General features: G+C 43.2%; 2 protein-coding genes across 2 annotated transcripts in view; one reads left to right on the top strand and one right to left on the bottom strand.

Moving 5' to 3' along the window:
* Positions 1-8,177, top strand: part of MYO1E (myosin IE) — a 209,459-nt gene extending 201,282 nt beyond the window's left edge. The window contains exons 27-28 of the mRNA XM_039230661.1: positions 247-416; positions 7,081-8,177. Coding sequence (XP_039086592.1) covers positions 247-416; positions 7,081-7,157 — 247 coding nt within the window. The 3' untranslated portion in view covers positions 7,158-8,177. The remainder of the gene's footprint in view (positions 1-246; positions 417-7,080) is intronic.
* A 6,549-nt stretch (positions 8,178-14,726) lies between these two features.
* Positions 14,727-27,594, bottom strand: part of CCNB2 (cyclin B2) — a 29,939-nt gene continuing 17,071 nt past the window's right edge. The window contains exons 4-9 of the mRNA XM_039230659.1: positions 23,870-24,040; positions 23,608-23,766; positions 21,547-21,783; positions 20,861-21,001; positions 16,114-16,224; positions 14,727-15,006 (exon numbers count right to left, since the gene is read on the bottom strand). Of these exons, the coding sequence (XP_039086590.1) occupies positions 14,896-15,006; positions 16,114-16,224; positions 20,861-21,001; positions 21,547-21,783; positions 23,608-23,766; positions 23,870-24,040 (930 nt within the window). The 3' untranslated portion in view covers positions 14,727-14,895. The remainder of the gene's footprint in view (positions 15,007-16,113; positions 16,225-20,860; positions 21,002-21,546; positions 21,784-23,607; positions 23,767-23,869; positions 24,041-27,594) is intronic.

Genomic DNA, 27,594 nt, shown 5'->3' with positions numbered 1-27,594 from the left:
ATTGTGGGAAGGATCGCTGTTGAGGAGCGGTACCACCTGCTTCTGTGGCACTGGCAAGAGTTCTGTTTCTGAAGTTGGCGGGGGGCAGGGGTTATTTTTGGAGAAAGTTTAGGGAGTGGCGTATCTTCTAAGGACAGAACTGGATTTGAACTTTAACAGGCTAGTGCTGGCCCCATGCTCCAGACCACCACATAGTGTTGCCTCCTGTTAGGTCCCTTCTCTTACCTGCTTCCACTCTCTCCACAGTGTCCGGAGACAAACGACCAGTCGGCCTCCCCCAGCAGGCGGCAGACCCAAGCCCCAGCCCAAGCCTAAGCCTCAGGTGCCACAGTGCAAGGCTCTGTATGCCTACGATGCTCAGGACACAGATGAACTCAGCTTCAATGCCAATGACATTATCGATATTATCAAAGAAGGTAAGTATATGGCTGGCTGGGACAGCCTCCTAAAGAACATTCAGTGACATTGCTATAAAAATTAGTTTGAACATGAAGGGAATTTCTAGGCTCCTGTAACTGAAACTTGTGGTGATAGGCTAGGGTTTCAAGCTCAGTTTGACCAAGGCTCCAGCTGTTTTTTTTTTTTTTTTCTTTCCTTTCAGTTCTACCTTCTTTGTATTTGCTCCCTTCTTAGGCTGTTTTTTTAATGGCAGCAAAATGGCTGTATCAGCGAACAGATGAAATTATGTCTGAAATCCGCTTTATCTGTGAAACTTCTCTTAGCCATTGGACAAAAGTCCTAGGTTTTACTCTGATTAGACCCAGTTGACATGTGCCCATCCCTGACAGGGACTTCTTTTGGAAATGGTTTTTAGGGCTATCCCACCCAAACTTGATGGCCTCCTCATAATGAAGGTAGACGGAATGGAAGCCTGGGAGACAACCTATAATAACTGTTATAAAAGTAGTCTGGGGAGGTCTAGGTGGCTCAGTCAGTTAAGCCTCCAACTCTTATTTCAGCTTAGGTCATGATCTCAAGGTTGTGAGATTGAGCCCCACGTTGGGCTCCATGCTGGGCGTGGAGCCGGCTTAAGATTCCCTCTCTCAATCTGCTAAAAAAAAAAAAAAAAAAAGAAAAGAAAAGGAAAAAAAAGAAGAAAGAAAAAAACGCTATGAGCTTGGCTGAATGCTTTATTAATTTGGTAGAGAAGTTAGAATGTAATATTCATATGACCAAACATTAGGGCTTATGGAAGTGTCTTTAAAACGATACCTCCTTAGGATATTAAAAAGCACCGTGAAGAAAATGGCATTTGTGAGGAGTGGAAGAGAAGCCATGGAGACCAGAAAGAGCAGGTCACTTTAGGAAAGTGAGCCAACACTCAGTCATGGTGCAGGGTCCCCCAGGAGATGCCACAGGAGACGAGATGAGGCTAGGAGTGGCCTGATAGTGGAGGGCCCTGAATGTCAGGATCAGGAGGACTTGTGGACAAGTGTGGAGCCATCCATTATGAGCAGAGCAAGGACAGCTTGGTAAGATTAGCCTTCAGGAAGAGGTGACCAAGGACACACAGTTCCAGGAATGGTGTTTTTATCAAACTCCTTCTTCATATGAGCTCACATGAGGAGACTTCTAGGTCCCTGGACTGACCTCCTAAATGGCCTCTAGGCATTATTTTGATCTCATTTAGCCATCTAGTTTGCTATAGGTTTTAATATTCTAGCCATTTAGTATACTTCCTCGAAAGTGTCAGAGTAAAATTAAGGGCTGAAATAAATGCTTAGTAAACACAAACAGAATTTTTATCACCAGCTTTGTTCAGCAAAAATATTGGAAATGACCAATTACCCAGTAGCAGAGATTGGCTAAATAAGCTTTGCAATACTATAGTATATTTGCTGAAATGGAAAAATGTTCATGAGAAAAGGGGAAAAGGTTATACAGACTGGACTACAGCCTCACTTTTGTAAAAATATAAAATATATGGCTGTCTGCATGTATGTATATGTTATATATAATAGAAGATATAAAGTGGTCTCCTTAAATGTTGAATTTTGAGTATTGCTTCCTTTTTAGTTCCCAGTATTTCAGATTTTTCTAGAAATACCAAGTATTTGGGGGTATAGTCAAACCAATTACATATTTGTGTAAAGTGTAGGGCTCTAGAAGTTCTCAAAAAATGCTATAAATTATCACTGTAATTTATTCTATGTGGTGTGAGTGCAGAAATATACATAAGTTAGAATAGAATCCAGAAATAGAGCCACATGTATAGAGATGTTTATGTATTAATTTTTGTGATAATGGCATTGTATTTTTTGGTACTAAATATGATTTTTTAATTTTTTAAATTTACATCCAAGTTACTTAGCATATAGTGCAACAATGATTTCACGAGTAGATTCCTTAAGGTCTCTTACCCATTTAGCCCACCCCTCTCCCACACCCCCTCCAATAACCTTCCGTTTGTTCTCCATATTTAAGAGTTTTTATGTTTTGTCCCCCTCCCTGTTTTTATATTATTTTTGCTTCCCTTCCCTTATGTTCATCTGTTTTGTATCTTAAAGTCCTCGTATGAGTGAAGCCGTATGTTATTTGTCTTTCTTTAATTTCACTTAGTATAATATGCCCTAGTAGTTGCAAATGGCAAGATTTCATTCTTTTTGATTGCTGAGTAATATTCTACTGTATACATATACCACATCTTCTTTATCCACTCATCTGTTGATGGACATTTGGGCTCTTTCCATACTTTGGCTATTGTTGATAGTGAAGCTATAAACATTGGGGTGCATGTGCCCCTTCGAAACAGCACACCTGTATCTCATGGATCAATGCCCAGTACTGCAACTGCTGGGTCATAGGGTAGTTCTATTTTTAATTTTTGGTGGAACCTCCATACCGTTTTCCAGAGTGGCTACACCAGTTTGCACCCCCACCAGCAGTGCAAAAAAGATCATCTTTCTCCACATCCTCTCCCACATCTGTTGTTGCCTGAGTTGTTAACGCTAGCCATTCTGACAGGTGTGAGGTGGTATCTCATTGTGGTTTTGATTTGTACTTCCCTGATGATGAGTGATGTTGAGCATTTTTTCATGTGTCTGTTGGCCATCCTTGGAGAAGAAGTATCTGTTCTTGTCTTTAGCCTATTTCTTCACTGGATTATTTGTTTTTTGGGTGTTGAGTTTGATAAATTCTTTATAGATTTGGGATACCAAGCCTTTATCTGCGTATGCCGATTGCAGCTATCTTCTCCCATTCCGTCGGGTGCCTTTTAGTTTTGCTGACTGTTTCCTTCACTGTGCGATGAGGTCCCAGCAGTTCATTTTTGCCTCTGGAGACCTGTTGAGTAAAAGTTGCTGTGGCCAAGGTCAAAGAGGTTTTTGTCTGTTTTGTCCTCAAGGATTTTGATGGCTTCCTGTCTTACATTTGGGTCTCTCATCCATTTTGAGTTTATTTTTGTGTATGGTGTAAGAAAGTGGTCTAAGTTCATTTTTCTGCATGTCGTTGTCCAGTTTTCCCAGCACCAGTTGCTGAAGAGACTGTCTTTATTCCATTGGATATTCTTTCCTGCCTTGTCAAAGATTAGCCGGTCACATGTTTGTGGGTCCATTTCTGGGTTCTCTATTCTTTCCATTGATCTGTTTTTGTGCCATAGAGATATTTAATATATGCTAAATGTGGCATTTTAAATCGGGGGAAGGACAGTCAATTACTTTCCATTTTGTTAAGAAAATAAAGTTTAAGCTCTACCTCATACACAAAATATCAGATGAATTAAAGATCGAAAAATATTTAACTAAATTATAAAAATCTTGGAAACCTAGAATATCATACTAATCTTTGGGGGTGGAAAGTCTTCCTATGGAGAACCTCAAACCCACAAGCCATAGAGGATTTAAACCTCATTAAAAGGCTAAATTAAAACCTTCTCTATGGTCCATTGCACCAGGCACAAAGGTAAATTATAGAAAGCAGGCTAGGAAAAAACATTTTACACATCTAAATAGCTCCTCCACGTGAATACGAAGACAAACTGTCCAGTCCAAAAGTGGACAACTGCTACTGAGTGCATGGCCGAGTGTAAGGGAGAGCCCAAGACTTCACCTGTGACACCAGCAAAGGACCGAAATGAGATCCAGTCCTTATTCCCTTATCCAGATCCTTAAGTTCTGAGTTTTAGAAAGAAATCAGAGATGGATAGAAAGTCAATAATGGTGTGTATATGTGTGATTGATATACATTTATATATATATTTACATATACACCATATATATATTAGAACACTTGGTGGTTCCCAGGGCAACAACCTGGGTCAGACTCAGCATCTCTGCTGTGCAGCATCTGAGCATTCGCCCTCTGTCAGAAGAAACAATATAAATGAACTGAAATCAGTTCAGGTCAGGTTTGCCATCAAATGAATTACATGAACCTTTAAGTTTTAAGAACTTTCTGGATTTAGTCACTGTAAATCAAATGTGGACTATAGTATCTGTGCCAAGTCACAGTGAAAGGTACTTTCTTATCTAGAATAGATTTGGGGAGGAAATTTAATGGTTATTTACCAAAATTTTAAAATGCCCATGTCAGTATAATTACTTTGAATTTATATTTAACCCCTTCCATCAAGGTAAATCCCAAATAAATAAATATTTAAACAGAAATCCTAGAAGTAAGTATGGGAGAAATTTTTTTTAATAATACCAGTGTGGGAAAATATTTATGAAAGTGAAAGTCAAGAAGCTGTAAAATAATATATCATTTGACTCAACTACGTAAATATTAAGATATAAAAAGTTAAAGAGGGGATATTTGCAACTCATGACAAATCCACTAATATATAAAGTATTCCTTTTTGTTTTTTAATGTTTTTTATTTGTTTTTGAGAGAGAGAGGGAGACACAGAATCTGAAGACAGGCTCCAGGCTCTGAGCTGCTTGTCAGCACAGAGCCTGACATGGGGCTCAAACCCACGAACTGTGAGATCATGACCTGAGCCAAAGTCGGACACTCAACCGACTGAGCCACCCAGGCGTCCCAAGAATTCCTGATCAAGAAGATAAAGACCCAGGCACTTGAGTGACTTAGTCAGTTAAGCGTCTGACTCTTGATTTCAGCTTAGTTCATGATCTCACAGTTTGTGAGATCGAACACCATGTCAGGATTCCCTATTTAGGATTCTCTCTCTCTTCTCTTTCAAAATAAGCATTAAAAAAAAATAATAAGACACCAGGGGCACCTAGGTGGCTCAGTCGGCTAAGCATACAACTTCAGCTCAGGTCACGATCTCATGTTCATGAGTACGAACCTTGCATTGAGCTCTGTGCTGACACAGCTCAGAGCCTGGATCCAGCTTTGGACTCTATCACCCTTTCTCTCTGCTCCTCCCCTACTTGCACTCTGTCTCTCAGAAAATAAAATATGTTTAAAAAAAATTTTTTTTAAATAAAGACCAATAACAGAGAAGAAGGCAAATGATAGGAAGTCATGCAGCTATTGGAAGATACTATGGAAACCCTTTATATATGAAATGGTCTTTATATATATAATTTTTTTTTTTTTTTTTTTAATTTTTGAGACAGAGAGACAGAGCTCGAGCAGGGGAGGGGCAGAGAGAGAGGGAGACACAGAATCTGAAACAGGCTTCAGGCTCTGAGCTGTCAGCACAAAACCCAGGCAGGGTTCAAACCCACAAACTGTGAAACACTTAACCAACTGAGCCACCTAGGTGCTATATACTATTAAGGTTAAAAATAGTGCAAAACTTGTAAGAGGCATAGTTTGCTATTGTTTGTGTACAAAAGGGAAGAAGGGAATAATTTTTATAAACACTTGCTTTTATATACATGAAATATCTCTGAAAGCACAAAAAAAAAATCTAATGCTGCAGGCCTTCAAAGAAGGGATCTGTTCATGGTTCATGAGATTGAATCATGTGTCGGGTTCTGTGCCTGCTTGGGATTCTCTCTCCCTCTCTCTCTGCTCCTCCCCCATTCACTCTCTCTCTTTCTCAAAATAAGCATTTTTTTTTTAATAAAAGGATCTGGGTAGCTGTTTTTACTGTTTATACTTTTGAAAGTACATCTAAGAATATCACCTATTACAACAAATGAATCATACTGTCTTACAGAATAAAAGGTCTGTATTCTTTGACCCAGGAATCTATCCTACAGACCTACTTGCATGTGGACATAAAGATATATGTAGGAAAATTTATTCCATCAACAGTGAAAAATTGGGAACAAATGTCCATCAAAAAGGAAATGCATACAGTGTAGCCGTTTAAAAAATGAAATACAGACTGGGGCGCCTGGGTGGCTTGGTCAGTTAAGCATCCAACTTCAACTCAGGTCATGATCTCATGATTCGTGGGTTCGAGCCCCGCATCGGGTTCTGTGCTGACAGCTCAGAGCCTGGAGCCTGCTTCAGATTCTTTGTGTCCCTCTCTCTCTCTGCCCCTCCCCCGCTCATGCTCCGTCTCTGTCTCAAAAATAAACTATTTTTAAAAATGTTTAAATGAGATGCAGACATGGAAAGATGATAGCTATTAAGTATTGAAAGCAAGATGCAGAATAGTAAGACAGAGTGGCTGCTGGTATTAGGATGAGCACGTGTGCGGTCACAGTCGCAGAGGAGGATCTGGAATAGTATTGGTGCGTACTTGTCACTAGTGCAGGGCCTGGCGCTAAGGTGGGAAGTGTCACACACTGGGTTCTCCGCAAAGCAGATGCTGTGCTGGAGGAAGGGGAAGGAATGGCACAGTGGGGGAGTAGCCCACTGGGGAGGCAGGACCATCCCACCACAACCCAGCGGCCTCCTGTGGCCCCACCGCGCCCTGAGGCTGGCATGCCTCGGCCCCAAGGGGAGCAGTCAGCCTCCTCTGAGAGGCCAGGCAGCCTCCAGCCATCAGCAAAGCCTCGCCTTGCAGCAGGCTCTTTCTAGAACGGGGCCCTGAGTGCTGTGTCTACCGTGGGGGAAGGATTACTTTTTTACAACAAACTCAAAGAAAATAAAGCAGGAAAAAGAACATAGAGGGAGCCCAACCCCCTGTGCCCCATGATGCCCCACAGGGTGGGGCGTGTTTGGCCCAGGCAGAACTGCCCTGCTCACCCTCACTTTCGCCGCCTCTGTCTCCTGCAGATCCTTCTGGCTGGTGGACGGGTCGACTACGAGGCAAGCAGGGCCTGTTCCCCAACAACTACGTGACCAAGATCTGAAGTGCACAGAGACTCTGATGCACGGGCAAAGGAGCTCCAGCCAGGGAAGGGGACATTTGGGGGCTCTCCTTCTGATCCATAGCAAGCAATTGCTTCCTTCTGCAAGGCCTGGAGTCTTTCTGGCACCTTCCCCGTGGAGGACATTGAAAAGCTGGGCTGGGGACAGGGTGTGTCACTGCATAAACGATCCTAAAAGGTAGCCTATTCCTAGGAGCCCAGGAGGGCAAAACCACCACCCACTAAGATTTATTTATTGTATTTAAACCTGGTGAGAGGACAGGCGAGGTCCACTTAGACCTCGTCGGCTCTATCGAAACAGCACCCTGCTCGCTCGCCAGGCCCAGGGAATGGCTGTAGGCGGCCGCTGACAAGTGCCTTTGGTCGAAGAGCACGTTTCTTTCCTCCCTCTTTTCCTTCCCTGACATACACATTCCTCTCTGCCACTTTCCTTCAGGGGGACCTGCCCTCTCGGCAGGCTGGGCTTGACACGAGCGGGCGCGTCCCGTGCAAAGGCCAAGGGCCAGTGTGGCCTGCCAAGCCCGCAGGTGCAGAGGACGGCTGCTTTCCACTTGGCCGGGACCCGCCAGGCTGAGCAGGGTCCGGGAGCTCAGCTGCTGGCCTTGCTTTCTCCGGGTCTTCAGTTGGAATGTGGCTGGCCCATGTTGGTTTTGTGTTTAATGCTGTACCTATTATAAGAACGATCTCTTTTTTCAAGCTGTACATTTATAAAAACAGATCATATACTGTATATATAAAAATCTCAAGACGGTAGCAACATGTATGAATGTACTAAGTAGTATTCCACTGTACTTATTCTTAAGGTAGGTTTTATTACAAAACTCCCACCAGGTACTTACAAATGTGCACTACTCCTTTTCAACTATAGAATCAGTGTTACTGCTTTCTAGCCCAGCCCCTGCAAACCCTTCCCAACCCTTTCCCCGCAGGTCATTTTCCTGTGTCCCGTGTCCCTCCCCCTAAGTCAATAAAGGAATCAGTGAACCACCTGTTCTTTCCTGACATTTGTTACCAGTTGAATTGTGTCCCCCACCCCCAAAACACGGATATGGTGAAGCCCTAACTAACCCCCATTACCTCACAATATGACTTTATTCGGAAATATAGCCTTTAGAGATGATCGAGTTAAAACAAAGTCATTAAGGTGAGCCCTAATCCAGTACAACTGGTGTTCTGATAAAAAGGGGACATTTGAACACTGATGGAGGGAGGGTGATGTGAAGGGACAGCCGTCTACCGCCAAGGAGAGGGGCCCAGCCCGCACGCAGATCTCAGGCTTTCAGCTTCCACAGGTGTGAGACCAGGAGTTCTGCGGGTAGGCAGCCCAGTTTGTGGCGCTTTGTGAAGGCAGCCCTAGCAAACCAATACCATGCTTATTGCAGTAATGGTGAAAAGTCAGAAATGATGTCATGTCTATCAATAAGGGAACGGTTTTCAGGGAAGACTCACCTCTCTGCTTCTCCTCCCGGCTGCCTCAGCCATTCTGAACCTATTTGGAAAGTAGGATTTGACCAGAATCCATTCCAAAATCCTTGAGTCCACGGGAAAAATTATCAGGGGCTTCATATGCAGAAAAAAGTGTATCTGAATTTGGAACAAGTAAACCATTAGATTCTGCATTTTCAAGAACAGGGAGCAAACTTCATTTGGTAACAGTAACAATGTTTAAAGTAGATTTCTGTTCCATTTTGTGACCAGTTGAGAGAAAAATAAAGCCATAATGTGATGACATGAGGAAAGGTAATCCCTGTTTACACCAATAGTCTCTTAATATTTGACAAAGGACTTTCACATTCCTGGACTCACAGAAAGTGGAAGGAGCTAGAACCAGAATAAGAAGGAAGAAGCACCCTGGACCCCCCCATAGCCTCAACACACAGGTGGCTTTCTCACAGGCAGGACTGCCAAGATCACCTTCCACTGTTACCACACACCCTTGGTGTTTTCCCCCTTAAAAATCAGTCCTGGGATAAAAGAAGACCAACTTTAAAAGAATTTGAGGCCAAGTGACAGGACAGCCTGAATGAAGCATAGGTTATTCTGGGATAAATATTAGCTCAAGCTCTGGAGGAACTAAGGTGACCCTGGTGGGCAGTGGAAGGAATCACTTGTGAAATTCCTCAAATAAAAATGTATTCATTAAAAAAAAGGATGAGACTGTACCATTTGAGTGAACATGGATGGATCTAGAGAGTATTACGCCAAGTGAAATAAATCAGACTGAGAAAGACAAATACCATATGATTCTACTAATCAGAATCTAGGGAAAAAAGGAACAAATATAAATCATGCCTATAAATACAGAGAACCAACTGGTGGTTGGAAGAGGGGAGGGAGGTTGGGGCGACAAAATGGGTGAAGGGGAGAGTGAGATACAGACTTCCAATCATGGAATGAATAAGTCACGGGAATAAAAGGCACAGCATAAAGAATACAGTCAATGGCATTATAATAGTGACAAAATGGGACAGACGGTAGCTACACTTGTGAACACATCATGTATAAACTTGTCAAATTACTAAGTTGTACACCTGAAACTACAGTAGCATTGTGTGTCAGCTATACTAAAAAAAATTATTGGCTTTACATAATTTTCCTGATGTTATGTATTAAAAAAATAACCCAGGGGCACCTGGGTCACTCAGTCAGGTTGAGCGTCAGACTCTTGATTTCATCTCAGGTCATGATCTCACAGTTCCTAGGTTTGAGCCCTATATCGACCTCCACGCTGACAGTCCAGAGCCTGCTTGGGATTCTCTCTCCCTCTCTCTCTCTGCCCATACCCCATGCACTCTCTCAAAATAAATAAATAAACTTTAAAAAAACATTAAAAACAAAAGAGATGGGGAAAAAAATCAATCCTGGCTGCTTTTAATGATTGGCCTCCAAAACTGGAGTGTAACCGGGACTCCTCAGGCTCTAGGTGACAACGTAGGAATGGAGTCCAACCTCTGGACAAACAGCAGGAAGAGCCCTGGCTCAGGCTCAGGCTCACAGAGCGAGCCCCAGCACTGCGCCCAGGAGCCGCGCCAAGTGGCAGGCTCAAGGAGGTCCTCAACAAGTGATGCTATAAACATGCATGTTTATAGGTGTGAAGTCAGGATCTGAGGCTTCTCTTGGCCCTCCATCTGGCCAGGCCTGCCATTTTGTTCACTGTTCAGTTAGCAGTCGTGCAGGTAGCTTGAGAGTCACCTAACCTGGAAGAATGTAAAGACGATCAAGGGGTCACCCCTGCCTTTAGAACACTCCATCCTATCTGGGATGATGGTATGCTTGCACACATATACCATACATATACAGCAGTAGAAAATGCCATGTAGGGATGTGACAGATCCCTTCAACCAAAGGTTTCAAAGTAACCAAGCACCAAGTGAGCAGGCTTGAATGTTCCCTAGCATAGAGATGTTCAACAGAGTAGTAGACCAGCAGTTTTCAAACCCTTTGGCCTCAGAACCCCTTTATTCTCTTCAATGTTAAAAATGTTTTAAAAAATAAACATAAATTAGGTTAAAATTTAAAAAATTAAAATTAAAAGCTTGGGTGGTTCAGTTGGTGAGTATCCAACTCTTTGACCCAGGTCATGAGTTTGAGCCCCATGTCAGGATTCAGCCCCTCCCCTGCTCATGCTCTGTCTCTGTCTCTGTCTCTCTCTCTCAAACATTTTTAAAAAATTGAAATAAGATAAAATATGCTCTTCAATGTTATTGAAAACCTCAAAGAATTATGCTTTTGTCTGATATAGCTATCCATATTTATCATAAGAAAAATTAGAAAATTAAAAATTTTTTTAATGTTTATTTTTGAGAGAGCACAAGCTGGGGAGGGGCAGAGAGAGAGGGACACACAGAATCTGAAGCAGGTTCCAGGCTCTGAGCAACCTGTCAGCACAGAGCCTGATGCAGGATTCAGTCTCGTGAACCATGAGATCATGACCTGAGCTGAAGTCGGAGGCTCAATTGACTGAGCCACCCAGGTGGCCCTAAAGCAGAAAATTTTAAAACACCAACAAACACACATACATATTTCACTAACCACCAGGGTGATGACATCATCACATCTCATAGCCTCTGGAAGATTCCACCGTACACTAATGACAGACAAGAATAGAAAAAAAGCAAACAACATCTTAGTATTATCATGAAAATAGTTTTGACTCACGGCCTTCTTGAAGGCGTCTCAAGGACCCCCCACCCCCACCCCACTTAGATCCCCAGGCCACATTTTGAGAACCACCAGAGGGACTAAGTGCTAATGAATAGGGGGTAGAGCAGTCAGCACAGTTGGCTCTCTGTAAACATCATGCAAAAGAGCCATCTCTTCCACAGTGCTTACGGAAGCAAGACGATGCCCATGGAAAGGGCAAAGGGTGAGGCCCTTTTTCTAAGTCTGTTCCCCCAACAGGCATGCACACCATGCACACGTGTTAGCCCATCTGTTCAAACATGATACCACCATTACCAAGCCCAGCCCTGAGGGTGGAAAGGTGATGAGAAGCAGTTTCCTTCTCAAGAACATTTCTTACCGGGCATCTGGGTGGCTCAGTCGGTTAAGTGTCTGACCAGCTCAGGTCATGATCTCACAGTTCGTGGGTTTGATCTCTGCATCAGGCTCTGTGATGATAGCTCAGAACCTGGAGCCTGCTTCGGATTCTCTGTCTCCCTCTCTCTCTGCCGCTCCCCTGCTCACATACTGTCTCTCTCGCTCAAAAATAAACATCAAAATTAATAGTAATAAAAAAAGAACATTCGTTCCAAAGTGCACACACCATGTCCACTCATATTCCAGTGGCTGGACCTTAAGTCACGTGGCCTCAACTGCCAGGGAGGCTGGAAGTCTCTTGCTGGAGACTGTTAGTTTCGGTGTGGAAAGCAGCTTGTCCCGGGCACCAGGGAGAGATCTTCCTCCTTCAGGCATGGCTCCTTCCAGGCAGAGATATCCTCAAGAACAAGTGCGAGATGACATGGCTATACATCCACGTAACTGACAATCTTCACTGGTGTGCCACAGTGCAGGGCTTATACATAATCTGAATCTTTTCCCTTCTGGACTCTCTCTAAACTCAGCAGACCTCCCAAGTGGAGCTGGGCAGACTAAAGGCTGGGCCTGCCTCTATTTGCAACTTGCACAGCGATTTCATTGCCAGGTGAGGCCAGAGTCCAGTTTCAAGAGTACAGGGTGTACAGGATGCATCTTTGGGGGAGAGCCTGATGATGCTCCTGGCACCTTTTGCTTTTATGGTCAAAGAGTGGGACCATTCTGTAATGTCACTCCGTTTCCTGTCTTGTTTTGTGTCACTCCCGAGGCCTAACTGGTCTTCACAGTTGCTCCTGAATTTAGGAACTTGATGCCTTTCCCACCTATAGTACTGCACCCGCCCCCTCTGACCACCATGAATTACTCTAAAACCTCTTTGCAAATGAGCAGCAGTGTAGTTCACTACCTTGGCCACGGTCATGCAGCTCTGAAGTAGAAGAACCATCAATAGACTCCTGATCTGACCCCAACGCCCATGCTTTTCATCTTTGTCTTCAATCAATCAAATAACCAGGAGTTTGATAGTTTAATTGTCAACCTTTCAACTTCCATTATCTTTTTCTCAAAAATCAAAAACCAAACTTAAAAAAAAGAAAAATTCACAAATAGGACTCACTCAACAACTATAAATTTGTAAACTCTCTCTCAAAAATAAACTTAAAAAGAGTGCAGGCACATGAGCAGAGGAGAGGTAGAGAGCGAGAAGGAGGGAGAATCCCAAGAATGATCCATGCTGTCAGCACAGAGCCCGACATGGGGCTCAATCCCATGAACAGTGAGATCATAATCTGAGCCGAAATGGAGTCTTAACCGAGCCAACCACCCAGATGCCCGTGTAAGTTACTTTTGATGCGCAAGAGCCATGTCTAATATATCTCTGAATGCCCAACATCCATCTCTTCCCAAGACCACCAACCTCCTTATAACAACCGCCACTAATATACAAGCACATCCAGACACAGTGCCAAGGGCTTGGCATACTTTGTACTACAACACTATGAGGTAGATGCTCTTACCTCCATTTTTACACAAAAACAAGGCACAGAGGTCACACAGTTGCTAATTAGACTGAGACCCATGCGATGCAGCTTCAGGATCGGGGCTTTTCAACTATGGTTCCATCGCCTCATTTCCTAATTGCAGTGTTTTTATGATATTATGATTTCTACCTTTACAGTAGAAACTTATTTCATATGTCTGACACTTCAGTTTTGGGTGCCTGCTGTGGCACATAAGGAAGATCTCAAAGGTCTTTTTTTTATGACATCCTGGAAAGAGGAATTTCCTGAGTCGGGGTATTTAATAGTTAACTAAGCAAAATATGTGATAAAGAAGCTATAAAATGTCTCCAAATAGTCTACAAAAGCCCTCCCTTCCTGATGAGAAGTCAGAGCTCAAGCATCCCTGGGAAGTAAGTTTGCTCTTCAGAGCCAGGGAAGCTTCCTCATAGAGTCTCACTTCATTACTGCTCACACGTGTAACCCAAGTCCGCCTAAGGCTGCCATGGGAACGAGTCTCACTCAACGAGGGATCTTTCTAAAGCTTTACACACAGACACCTCCCGTTCGTCTAAGCACTCGGCACGTGAAGACTTACTTAGACAGCCCGGCCTGCCCAGGGAGAGGGGTGGGAAGCGAGCGCTAGCTAGAGCCAGCCAGGCTCGCCTCCCAGAGCAGCCAGAAGCCACAGCTGAGTCACAGAACCAGCACCTGCACATCTCGCTGTCGCACAGAAAGCAGCTTTTACCACACTCTGGACTTGGGGGGAGGCGGAGTTAAGGTTTACCGCAAAGCTTCTCCCAGCCTTTATGAATCTTAATGTGTTTGCAGTGTTTCCTGGATGTATTTGACTAGCTCCTTTCTCTCAAAAAGCAATTAACTTGTGCTGAGCTAATAGTTTGGGAAGTTGTTGCTGTAAGACATTTATTTTATGGGTTTTGTCTTGCTTTTTAGTGGCTGGAGACTGAGAATGCATTCACACAGAATAATGTTAAATGTGATCAACTGCTCACCAAAAAAACAACAAATAGTAACCTATGAAATAGAAAAATGCATTCCAAGTTTCAATGTTAACAAGGTGTCGCAGACCTGTTCTCATTTTCCAGTGGTGGCCTCTTAGGACTGACATTCCTGGTCCCCACTATGCCTTTGAGAGAGAGGCGTGCTGTAAGGGCTGTTTCCGAAGCCCTCAGCCCAGTGGGCCAGGTGCTACTGCATAGGAATGAGAAAATAGTTGAGTACGTTCTAGAAAAGGAACTGTCATAGTTATCCTCCCATTTTCAAATTTCATCATGAATCTTTTTATATCTCAGAAGTTTAAGAATGGGTTAGCATTCACTGAAGCCAAGTTCTAGTTTTTTCCACTTGAGAAGGTCATTGCCAAATGGCAATGGTCTTTCCCAAGGACATAAAGGCAATAATTTACATGCTCTCATAATAGCTCAAAAAGAAATTAGTCAACCCAAGCTTCCACTGACATTTTTTTCAGTATAGAATTCACAAATAAATATACACAGGATACGTGAAGAAAAATTTATAGCTTTATTTTTCCACAATATACATTTAGAAAATAGGTCTGAAAAAAGGTTTCATGAAATAGACCAGAGGACTATGTACAAAATGAAGAGTTCCAAATCAGCAAGGCAAAGCGAACAAATGAAGCACTCCTTCCCGAGGGCCACAGCAGCCTAGGACCGTCCCATCAGAGGGGACGCAAGCTCTTGGATGGCTTTTGAGTTCAGCTGAGGAATCGTGCTGATCTTCAGGAGTTTGCTGCTTGCATACTTATTCTTGATGGCCTGCAGAAGTCATCCGTGATTAAGCACGCATCAGGACCGCCTACCTTATACCTTGTTCCTAGTCTCATTCACAGGTATTTAAAGGCCAGAACCCACAATCTCCAAATGGCGTGATGATGCCAAATCACTGAAGCCAGGGAACGCTCTGAGGTCATAATGTGTTGCACCTGACAATTTCTTTCCATCCCCAGCAATGGATAAAGCCCAGCTGGTAGCACAGGTAATGGAGGGATAAATGATGTCAAGGTCCAAGGAGCAGGCTTTCTCTCCTATGCTGCCAGAGGGATGGGAGGCGGCAGCTGTGTGTATCATACCTAAGCACCATCAGGACATAACAGGTCTGCCAGGACCGGCAGCAACTACTGACAATAAAAACAAGTGGCAACCAGTGCTTGGCAGATCCCAGACAATCCCCTCAGGACGGGCAACATGTCACACTGCCATGTGTGCTAAATCATACAGAAACTACATGCAAGCAATTGAGTCGTGAGGGCGCTTGGCACAAACATTTGCCTTGCTCTTTGTCACCAGATTCGTGGTGATACTCAGCGTCACACAAGCACAAGACAGCACCCAATCTCCTCTGACTCCTCCTCTCAGGTGGGCGGCACAGAGACAGATACCTGGCCCCCAGGTGGCTTTCTGAATGGGCTCTTGCCCCACCTTCTTCACCATGCTTTTGGTCACTGTCCCAAAAGATCCTGGACAAAGGCCCTGAGTGACACCACCCAAATACCCGATTCTTCACAGGGCCCTGTGAGGTGGGCCCTTGCTGTCCCAGATGGCATGGGGAGCGCATTCCCTGAGGCTGAGTGCCCCGCCCAGGATGCTGGGACAACGTGGGCAGACACACTGAATGGCTGCCTGGCTGACTACCAGGGGCTTGAACATAGTTAGCCTAGCTACTTTGCTTTAAAGAAAGTCTGTTTTGGGGATAGATCAGTATGCTCCATCTCCTGCTGGGCTAGAAAAGAGTTTGTGCTAAAATGGACTCTCACATATGCCAAAATTACATTTACATGAAAATGCAAACGCACATACATACGCATACTCTCATTCACAAAACCCATAATCTAATGCTTTAGTGGTTGAGGAAGGAGTACTTACGATGAATTTTGTTAAGTTTTCATTAACCTTCACGACATTCTTGGCCATGTGCTGCATGACATCCAATACTTCATTCTCTGTGTATCCAGTGTAATACTGCTGTTTTAAGTTCTGAAACACAATGCAAAGAGATGAAACAAGATAAAGCTGCTGTTTCTTTAGGAGAGCACATCTTATACATGCTGATATCACTTGCCACTTACATAAAAGCTGTAAAACGATATTCTTACCTTCAGAAAATTCAGTAACAGCCCTATGCACTACCATGGTACCAGCAAAGGAGCCAGTAAATGCAAGATGACACTGGCTCTGAGCAAGCCTAAATTAAGACACTGTGCAACTTCAGCTACATCAAGTGTCAAAGTTCCCACAGTATTGTTTTTTAAGGAAGGTTGCAGAGGTATGTAGGGTACTCCAAGTAACAAAGCTTTCATGCTTTTATCACCACACTGAGAGGGGATGGAAAGTGGGGCAGAGTAAAAACAAAACCCAGCGAAGGAAAGCCCTTTTCACAGTAATGGCAGGGACAAGGATATCTCACATACCATCGCCCCCCTCCCCCCACCCCCTTCAAATCCCTACTGGGCAGTGGCTGGTGGGGAGCTAGAGAGTCCAAGTACTCACTGTCAGTCAGGGAAAGAGGTTCATGATTAAGAATAAAGTAGGCCAGTGCTGGGGCGCCTGGGTGGCTTAGTCAGTTAAGCATCCGACTTTCGCTTAGGTCATGATCTCGCAGTTCGTGGGTTCGAGCCCCACGTCGGGCTCGAGCCCCACGTCGGGCTCTGTGCTGACTGCCAGCTCAGAGCCTGGAGCCTNCGAGCCCCACGTCGGGCTCTGTGCTGACTGCCAGCTCAGAGCCTGGAGCCTGTTTCAGTCTGTGACTCCCTCTCTCTCTGACCCTCCCCTGCTCACGCTGTCTCTCTCTCTCTCCTAGAAATAAAAATATTTAAAAAAAAAAAAAAAAAAAGAATAAACTAGGCCATGGGCAGCAATCTAACCTACAAAGTCCAGAAGAACTAAGACTACCCAGGATTCTCTCACTGGGCGCTGTGTAGTTAAGCACTGGAAAAGAGAGAGTAAAGAAGCCTCTACCCCTAGCTGTGTGACCTAGCCTCCTGGAGAACAAGCATCAAGCAAAAGAACAGTTGTCGATTGCTAGTAAGACCTAGCATGTATGAAGATATGTAACCCAACTTTATCTCAGTTCTGTGGTAAAATTCTAAAAGCCAAAGTACATCTGTCTCATATGCACCATCTAATTGGGAAAATAAATCACAATTTTTTTTTTATTTTTTTTTTTTTAAGAGAGCAAGGGAGTGCACATGAGCAGGGGAGAGGGGCAGAGAGAGAGAATCTTAAGCAGGCTCCACGCTCAGTGTGGAACCTTACACTGAGGTTCCGATCCCACACTGAGGGGTCAATTCCACAACCCTGGGATCTGACCTGGGCTGAAATCAAAAGTCAGACACTCAACTGACTGGGACACCCAGGCACCCCAATCACAATTTAATCTTAATCCTAAAGTATTTTTTTGTTTGTTTGTTTTTTTACTTAATTAAAGTAGGCTCCTCATCCAATGTGGGGCTTGAACTCACAACCCTGAGATCGAGTCTCATGCTCTACCCACTGAGGCAGCCATGTGCCCCAATCCTAAAATAATTTAAAGAATAAAAGAACAAAGCAAGATTAATCCTGAAATAACACACAACTACTGGTACTTTAAAATCAATTCCTAGAAAACAAGATCTCTAGTAGGTTCAGAGCCCCAAGAAGACATGTCCAAGAGGAAAGTAATTTAACTAAAATGAGCCACTGGTACCAGGACCATGTTATCATTCATGTACCAGCGGCCTTTTTGCCTCAAGCTTTCTATTTAAAAAAATTTCAAATTATTTCAGAAAAGCTGAAATAATATAATGAACATGTGTATCTTGAATAATATAATGAACATGTGTATCTTTTGTGTAGATTCGTCTGTTATTAACATCCTGCCACATTCTTGCTTTCTCATGGTGTCTGCAGCTAACTCAGTTTCAAATGGTTCAGCAAAAACTGTGTATATACGTACTCACACACGATTTTTGAACCATTTGAAAACGAGTTGCAGACACCGTGACACATCACTTCTAAATGCTTCAGAAACATCCCCTAAATAGTTTTTTCCTATCTAGCCACAAAGCATTTTCAGATAAAAAAAAAAAAAAAATCAACATTTCCACAGTCTTCTTGAGAATATAGTCTATATGCAAATTTATCCAATTGTTCCAAAAATTATCTTTTAAAGATTTGTCTTTTTAGATCCAGGTCCAATCAAAGTACATGCAATATATCTGATCTTTGGTTTTTGGTGTTTTGTTTAACTTAAAACAACTCCTATTTTCTTGGCTTTAAATGACACCTTGAAGGATCCAGGCCAGTTACTTGTAGAACATCCCACATTTTAAATCGGAGTGTTTCCTGATGATAGGATTCGTGCCAAACATTTGGGCATGAATTTCATCGAGAGGATAATGCATACATCCTACTGCACCAGAACACAGGTCAAGTCAAGTGCTCCTACCACTGGTGACGCCAAGCTTGATCACCAGGTTAAGGTGGTCACTTGCAGACCTCCCTATCATAAAGGTTCAGTTTTCTTCAGAATTATTACAATACCTATGAGGTGATATTTTGAGACCATGTGAATCTTGTTCTCCAAAATTATTTCACCTAATGATATAACCATCAGTTGATCGTCACTTGAATCAGTTATTACATTAGGAGTTAAAATTTGATTTCTTTTTTTTTTAATATTTATTTTGAGAGAGTGCACATCCGCACATGCAGGCAAGGGGCAGAGAGCGAGGGAGAGAGAGATTCCCAAGCAGGGTCCGTGCCGTCAGTGCAGAGCCCGATGCAGAGGCTCATCTCACAAACCAAACCGTGGGATCACAACCTAAGCCAAAACCAAGGGTCAGATGCTTAATCAACTGAGTCACCCAGGTGCCCCTAAAATTTGAGCTCAAGCCCCATTTTCAGGCTCTCTGATGTCAGCACAGAGCCTGCCTCGGATCCTCCATCTCCGTCTCTCTCTCTCAAAAAATAAACATTTTTAAAAAATGCATTACAATCTATTACTGTCACTATTCTTTTTTGACGCTCAGATATAGTCAGTAAGAGCCCTTTCAAGCCAGTTCCTATGTCTTTTTGACGTGACCCCCATTGATCCTTGAGAATTTGCTTGCTGTCTGTTATAAACTGATCTAGGCTCATCTTGTACTTCTTCTGCCCCAACGTGATAGCAGCTATCTCTCAAGGGAGGCCTAGTCCTAGTGGGCAATGGAACTTAGTATCCAGTATGTGGGCGCTAGGTATGGTCATTGCTACGGGGTTACCACTGTCTCCAGGCCTTCTAGTGATTAATTTACTGACATTTCCAAAACATATTTAATGTCATAGGGGTTTTCCTTTGTTTTTAATTGTTAAAATTACTCCTCTTCTTATTGTGAAAATTTGAGTCCTTAATAACAATGTATTACACTAATATCCCTAAATAGGTTCACAATTATAATAAAAGATTGCTATTAACAATACATCGCCCAAGTAAATGTTAAGTATGTTACCTCTTTTGGCCCTTTGTTTTATCTAACCACATCCCACTAAGGGTTCACAGTCAGAATACTGCTTTCAAAAGTTATCTGAATTCTCCCTCTGTGCTTCGTTATCCGTTTGATATATGGTGACATTGTTGTTTCTGCTTAATTCCAGTTAGGGTTTGCATAAACACTCAGATTGTTCAAAAGTCAAACAAGTTCCAGTGTATTGTATACAGCTGATAAAAAATTACAAGTCTTGCTCCCATCCCCAGCCTTCTACCCTGTTCCCATCCAACCCCTCAAGTATCATTTCTGGTCTATTCTTCCTGTACTTTTGTTTTTAACTAGGAAATACCTAAGCACACATACATTCTCTCCTTTATTCCCCTTCTTTCTTACATAAAATGTGTGGAGGGACAGACCTGCCATGGTGCCCTGGCAAAGCTTCAGGTAGCCACATGGGGCCAGGTGAAGGCCTGATCACAATTGACGCGTCTTTGGCAAAATGCTCAGTGGTTCTCCTGGAACTTGAGGGGACGGAGACTGAGGAGAAGCAGCTCCCACTCGCCTCCATATCTCCCCTGAGAGGCTTGATGAGACCGTTTCTTAACACCTGGGCTCAGAGGAGGATTTCATTCTGCTGCTGTCTCTTGGGGCACCAACGACAGACTATAAACTGCTTAGTGCCAGTCTAGAATTGGCTCATCCACAAAAGGGTGTCCCACAACTCCCACTGCAGTCACCTGGCCCCTTCTGTGTCGGTTCTTATCCTTTTTGGTGCGTGAGATAAGGGACCCCAACTGCCAGGAGCTTTGGCTACTTGTATGAATCTAAAAGTGGCTCCTTTTCACCTTTACTGGCTAAATCTGTCGGGCCTTGACTTGCTTTTCATAGATGCTTGATGACTTGCCGGTTTCACTTAACCAAAGATCCCAGAAACCTTAGCATGCCTGCTGTTGGTGGCCTTCTACAGCCTTTACAACTGTATAGCACACCTGGGTGCCATGGTGTGCTCGCCTAGTCTCCGTCTGAAGCATTCCAAGCAGCTTTCTTTCAGGCTTCTGGATTTTAACAACTGTTTCAGCAACACTGTTATGAAAATGTTAAGACTTTTCATATCCAGAGGGTCTAAAACATAACCTAGTTTTTTCTTAACCCAACCCAACACTCACCCATTTTCCTTGGCCTAGAACCTTCTGGGACAGGCAGGATGCAGCCGCTGCCACCTTTGAAGGGTGATAATGCACCATGTCATAGTCAATGAGAGTCAGCTCCATCAGATATTTGGCTAAAGTGTGCTGTTCCACATCGACCTAGGAAAGAAGAGCCCAGAATAATAAGCACAGCCATTACTACAGTTTTTGCAAAATCCTGGGTGAAGGCCTGGAAGTGGAAGTCCACTCAATTCACTTGCCCTTCCCAGCAACTGCCCTATTCCACAGTATGTTACACAGAACACGAGGTCTTTTAAGAATTGAGGAGATAGGGGCGCCTGGGTGGCTTAGTCGGTTAAGCGTCCTACTTTCGCTTGGGTCATGATCTCGCGGTTCGTGGGTTTGAGCCCCGCGCCGGGCTCTGTGCTGACTGCCAGCTCAGAGCCTGGAGCCTGTTTCAGAGTCTGTGACTCCCTCTCTCTCTGACCCTCCCCTGCTCACGCTGTCTCTCTCTCTCCTAGAAATAAATAAAACATTAAAAAAAAAAATTAAAAAAAAAAAAGAATTGAGGAGATAAAGCATTAGGACTTAACGAAAACATGATTTCCTATAAATTTGTAAGTTTTCTTTTAACTGAATCAATGTTTCTAGCATAAGACAATAAGCAACAAAATAAAGTCTCATATGGAATTGGAGGCACTTACCTCCCCGGCTTTTGAGGCCCGCCTCAAGAAGTGTAGTGGCAAAGGTCGACCCAACTCAAATTTCAGTTCTTTCAAAATCAGTATTTCCATTTCTCGGATTTGGGAACTGGTATAAGCATTGTCTGTAATGTAAACGAAGTCTTCGATATTTGGAGAAAACATCTCCTCATATTTGGAAGCCAAGAGGAGAGCTGTAATCCCAACCAGCTGAAGCTTCTTTCGGGAAACCGGCTGAACCTAATTGAAGAAGAATGTGTCTTAAGTCATATGTAACCAGAAGGCTGGGGCTCTGGATATAAGAAAGTGAGAGGAACCACGTTGTCTCTCTTCATCCCCCTCTTAAGAACACAGGTAACTTGTGTATTAATAGCAGGTTCCATCAGGGGCTCCTGGCTGGCTCAGTCGGTAGAGTGTAGAAGTCTTGATTTTAGGGTTGTGGGTTCGAGCCCCACATTGGGTGTGGAGACTACTGCGTATTCACTATGTGCCAGGCACAGTGCTAATGTTCCAACAACTATCTCACTGAATGCTCGCAAAACTCCTAGGAAGTACATGTATTTTACTCCACATACAAAGAGATGGCCTGGGAAGAGATTCAGACCCAGGTCACTCAACTGCTCAGTAGGGAAGAAATACGCCTGAGAACCAAGCTCCTGGCCCGTGCTCCAGTCTAGTCATCCTGACTTGAGTGTCTGGAGAAAGCCCCAACATGGCACTCAACCTAGTCTGCATCAAGATGAGGCCAAACCAAAAAGCAGGATTAAATGATGGATGCCTAGGGATATGGAAGGGGTTAGCTGACACATTTCCTTAATCATTACCAAAACTATGCTCATTAATCAACCTGAGATATCTTCAGAGATGCTTCAGAGTCAGAGAAAATCTCAGTCCCTTCATTCACTTTTTCTTTTAAACTGAACTTTGCTTTTCTTGCTTCAACTCTCATTTTTTAAAATCTACGTAAAATTTGACTGCTTTCCTACTGCATGAGAAATGTATTATGCAAACCATTGAATTGAGATTTTTCAGTATCTCAGGTCATTATTACAATAAATAGAATTATTATGGGATTGTTGGGGAAGAATCTATACTTGAGCTATATCATAAATGTCAACTTTAAATAAATAAGCCTTATCTTCAGGGCTACCGCCTGGTGGATCACACACTAGTGCTTTATATCTGGCATTTCCTCTAACTGGTGTTTTGTGTCATCAGTTGATAACTGTTTTGATGACCACTCCTGCCTCTCAGCTTACTTTCTTACATTTATTTAGACCTCCATATCTCAGTATACTCCCCACACATACCTCCAACCCCTTTTATTTTTTTTATTTTATTTTTTTTAATGTTTTATTTATTTCTAGGAGAGAGAGAGAAAGAGACAGCGTGAGCAGGGGAGGGTCAGAGAGAGAGGGAGTCACAGACTGAAACAGGCTCCAGGCTCTGAGCTGGCAGTCAGCACAGAGCCCGACGGGGGGCCCGAACCCACGAACCGCGAGATCATGACCTAAGCAAAAGTTGGACGCTTAACCGACTAAGCCACCCAGGCGCCCCTCCAACCCCTTTTAAAAAAATTCTGCCTCTTCTTTTTTCTACAGCGATTCATGCCACAGTTCGCTGGGTACCACAACATTCTCTAGCTAAACTCCGCGTTTTCAGATGAGGAAACGTAATAGCAGAGAGTACTGAACTACAAAATCGATTAAGCAGACCTGGAAAACCAGCATCCAAAGGTACCCCAGGCTTGGGCTGACTTTCAGACCTCCTGCTGGTATGTTTTCTTTGATGAATAACTGGCAATGCAGTGTCTCCCTCTGCTGCCCACGTGCCACCCCAACCCCCATCTCCCAGCACTTCTCTGCAGACTGACCCGACAGAAACACCCAGCAGTGTTCAGCATCACCAGGGGTTTGACACATTTGGCTACTTCCCTTTCTAGCACGTGAAGTTCCTTGATTTCTCACAATGTGGCTTTTGGTCTTTACTTCAAGGTGCCATCATTGGTGTTGCATAATGCAATTACAGTGAGCGCTGGTACAGAGTCCCTGAAGCCACACTTGCCTGTAAAAATCGGTCCATGATGGCAATGCACATGTACAGGGTCTCCTGCAGCAGCCTAAACTTGGAGTGGACTTGCACCAGCCAGTCCACCAGGATGGCGCGCATGCGTCCATTTATCTCCCTTCCATCTAAGAAGTGTGGATTTATGGACTGCAGAACCTGTTGGCGGAATGAGAAGTTTGAGAAGCTGACCTTATTTCCTTCCCAGCTGTGTGGTAAGTTCCACACTGCTTGCACAACCAAGGCCCAAAGGCTCACTCACCTCAAGCTGCCTTAGATACTTGTAGATATCCTTAACGTAGTCGCTGCAGAGCTGAGGGTTCTCCCAGTCCTCATTATCAATATCCTCAATTTTGCAGAGCAAGGCATCAGAGAAAGCTCGGCAGAGGTTCTCTTCCTTTGTGGAGAGATCCTCTTCTGGGCGAGCAGGACCCTACGGGGACAGATTAACATGCAGTAGCCTCAAGCACTAATCGTAGCCAAATACATGCAGAGTCAGCTGGTTCAAAAGTATCATATGCATTTTTAAAATATGTGAAAGCCAAAACAAATACATTTGAGTAAGAGGTGAATAATTCAAGCAGCAGTAGATGAAGTTTTTAGGGATACACTCCTCTGTTTAAAGTTCTCTAATTTCACTCCAGTGAAAACCTGAAGTCCTCACCATGGCCTGTGGGCCTGCATGATCTGGCGTAGTGCTCTTCCTCTGCTGCCCCGTCTCCTATTTCCCTCCCTGTGGTTTGCCGGCTCCCTCTTCACAGAAGCTATTGTCCCTGCACCCCTGTGGGCAATTTCCTCACCTTCTTCAAGTTTACCTTCTCAGTTAGGTATATACTGACCCCCATTTTAAATCACCATCTGCCACGTATCACCACCCCTACCACGTTTCATTTTTTTTACAGTGTCTTTCCCCATAGAACCTATAGCCTTCTAACAGATTACGGAGTTTACATATGATGTATATTATTTTCTGTCTACCTCTGCTAGACTGTATGCTCTATAAGCTCACATTTATTTAGAACGATTTTGGCCCCTAAGATATCTCAAACACTTATATCATCCCTGACACATAGTAGGTGCTCACTAAATATTTGAGTGAAACAAACTTGGGTTAGAGACTCTTAGAGCTAATAGTTCACGTCACCTGTAGCCTCTCTGGCGAATCATAAATTAATTTATTCCAAATTGAGAAACTGGCAACTAAAAAGCAGAAAAGCACATTCTGGCCTATGAATAAAATAGGAGAAGGAAGCAAAGACTGAGTAAGCACACACCCAGTATTTTCTTATGCTGACTGGGTGGCTATAAAAGTCACACAAATTAAAAATTTATAAAGTAAGTTAAAAACAAGCGTTTGGTAATGAAGTATAAATTAACCGTTACTTTCCAAAAAATAAGAGGTACTTCTCAAACTAAAACCTAACAGGACTGCTAGGCTAAAAGACTATGTATTAAAGAAATAAAATACAGAAAGAGAAGGATGTATAATAAACAATTTTAATTTATATTAAAGCTCAGTGATTATAGCTTCCAGTCTTACAGAAGGATAAAACAATAACAGTAGCAGCAGCAAAATATATATAGCAGTTCAGATCGCATCCTTCCCTCTTACCTCAAAGTTCTTAAACTGAGGAAGGGCCAGCTAAGCAAGTTATGCAGGTATGCATGCCACTTATTCAAGAATTTAAGAACCTCAAGGGACTGAAATGAATAAGAGCTACTTGGGGTACCAGGGAGAAACTTAGATAAGGTTGCCAGAGAGGGTAAGACCTCAAGGTGAATGAATAGGCAGAAGGTTAGGCAAGTACAAAGTCCCAGAGGAAGCCAAGAAATAAAGGCAAGTCTGGGAAGTACACGTTGATTTGGAATGGTGGAAGGTAGCACATGATGTACGAGAAGATGGGCTAGAAAGGTGAGCAAGAACCTTCCTATGGAGTTCAGATTTTACCCAGAGGGAAGTGAACCCACTGAAGGAACTAAGTGGCTAGAATCAGAGGCACCTGGCTGGCTCTGCTGGCAGAGGGAGAGACTCTTGAAATTGGGGTTGGGGGCTCGAGCCCCTGTTGGGTGTAGAGATTACTTAAAAATAAAATCTTAAAAAAAGTGAAGTGCTTGGGTGGCTTAGTCAGTTAAGCATCTAGCTCTTGATTTTGATCCAGGTCATGATCTCACAGTTATGAGATCGAGGCCCAAGTCAGGCTCTGTGTGCTGGGTATGGAGCCTGGTTAGGATTCTCTCTCTCCTCCCTCTGCCCCTGCCCTGCTCACACATGCACACGCACTCTCTCAAAAAAAAAAAAAAAAAAAAAAAAAAAAAGAGTGGCTACGAACAGATGGGCATTTTAATAAGCACATGCAGTTTGGTTAAGTTCAAGGATAAGTTTATGTTTCAAGAATAAGCATCATCACTCTCCCAGGGAAGTGCAGTCAGTACTGGCAAACCTGGTTTAAGGAGGCCGAAACTAACGTCGTATGCTGTGTGTCCTGTCTTAGCAACCCAAAATGTTTACCTGTGTATATTCAGAAGTACATCTGAGTTTAGCCATATCCCAAAGCCACCAGGATAAGACACAGCTAATTGCTCTGGTCCTTCCTTAATTTAGAATTTCTCGAAAGCATTCCTTTTGGACTCCAACAAAATTTAATTATTATAAAATCCTGGGGAGGCAGTAGCCATGTCATCCTTTGTCCTAACAAACTAAAAAGCTCAGGTGTCTGGGTGGCTTAGTCGGTTAAACATCCAGCTTGGGCTCAGGTCATGATCTCACAGTCTGTGGGTTCAAGCTCCATGTCAGCCTCCTGCTTCAGATTCTTTGTCTCCTTCTCTCCCTGCCCCTCCCCCACTTGTGTGTGCACCCTCTCTCGCTTTCTCTCTCTTTCTCTCTCTCTCTCTGGCTCTTGCTCTTTCTGTCTCTTAAAAATAAACAAACATCAGTGCTCGCTTCAGCAGCACATATACAAAAAATAAATAAACATTCAAAAAAAGAACCTAGAAAGCTAAGAAACTAGTAACCATCACAAACTTTTGAATGACAAAAGTAGTCATAGAATAAAAGCCTTCAAATTAGATTAATGAATGAGTTCTGTCAGTTGTCAGAGACAAATGAAAAGTCATATCAAAAATAACAAAGTTGTGAGATTTTGCTGAAGTTCAGAAGCTCTTGTTTGGTACGGAGTGGGTAGTCTGAGTAAAGGCTACAGATATTCTACTATTATTGAGTTGGGTTTGTTGAGAAAAGGTATTACTACTAATATGCAAGTGTGTAGGTTTTTGCATGAGCTTTGATAAAACAGACTTCCCTTATGATATGATAAACAATTTCAATTAAGTACAAGAAAGGACTCCCAAAAAAACTGATGCTTCCAAATAGGCAGTTCATGATTTGTAGCAGTAAAAAGCACACACAATTGCAGAAAAGCAAAATCATTTACTGGGAATAGCTTTAGGGAATACAGTGAACTGGAATTTGGAGGGTAGGGATAGTAGTAAAAATGAACTGACCTTTTTTCATGCTGATTTTATATTATTTATTTTTTGAGAGAGTGTGAGCACACAGATGAGCAGGGTAGGGGTAGAGAGAGAATCCCAAATAGGCTCTGTACTGCCAACACAGAGCCCAACCCGGGGCTCCACCTCATGAACCATGAAATCATGACCTGAGCTGAAATCAAGAGTTGGATGCTTAATTGACTGAACCGCCCAGGCACCAGAAATGAAGTGACTTTTTCTTCTATATACTTGATGTATTTCTGCAGTATTTTGCTGTTATACCTGTTTCTTCTGTTATTAAATATGAAAAGCACTTTTTTAAAAAAATTTATTTATTGGGGCACCTGGATGGCTCAGTGAGTTGCACAACCAACTCTTGATTTAGGCTCAGGTCATGATCCCAGGGTCGTGGGATGAAGCCCCACAGTGGCCACTGCACTAAGCCTGGAGCCTACTTGAGATTCTCTCTCACTCTACCCTTCACCCTGCTCATACTTT

This window comes from Hyaena hyaena, unplaced genomic scaffold, assembly GCF_003009895.1.
Source record: "Hyaena hyaena isolate Hyena2069 unplaced genomic scaffold, ASM300989v1 scaffold_49, whole genome shotgun sequence".
In the NCBI taxonomy this organism is placed as follows: domain Eukaryota; kingdom Metazoa; phylum Chordata; class Mammalia; order Carnivora; family Hyaenidae; genus Hyaena; species Hyaena hyaena.
The sequence above is the reverse complement of the archived record's forward strand: the minus strand, read 5'-3'. Positions and strand labels throughout refer to the sequence as shown.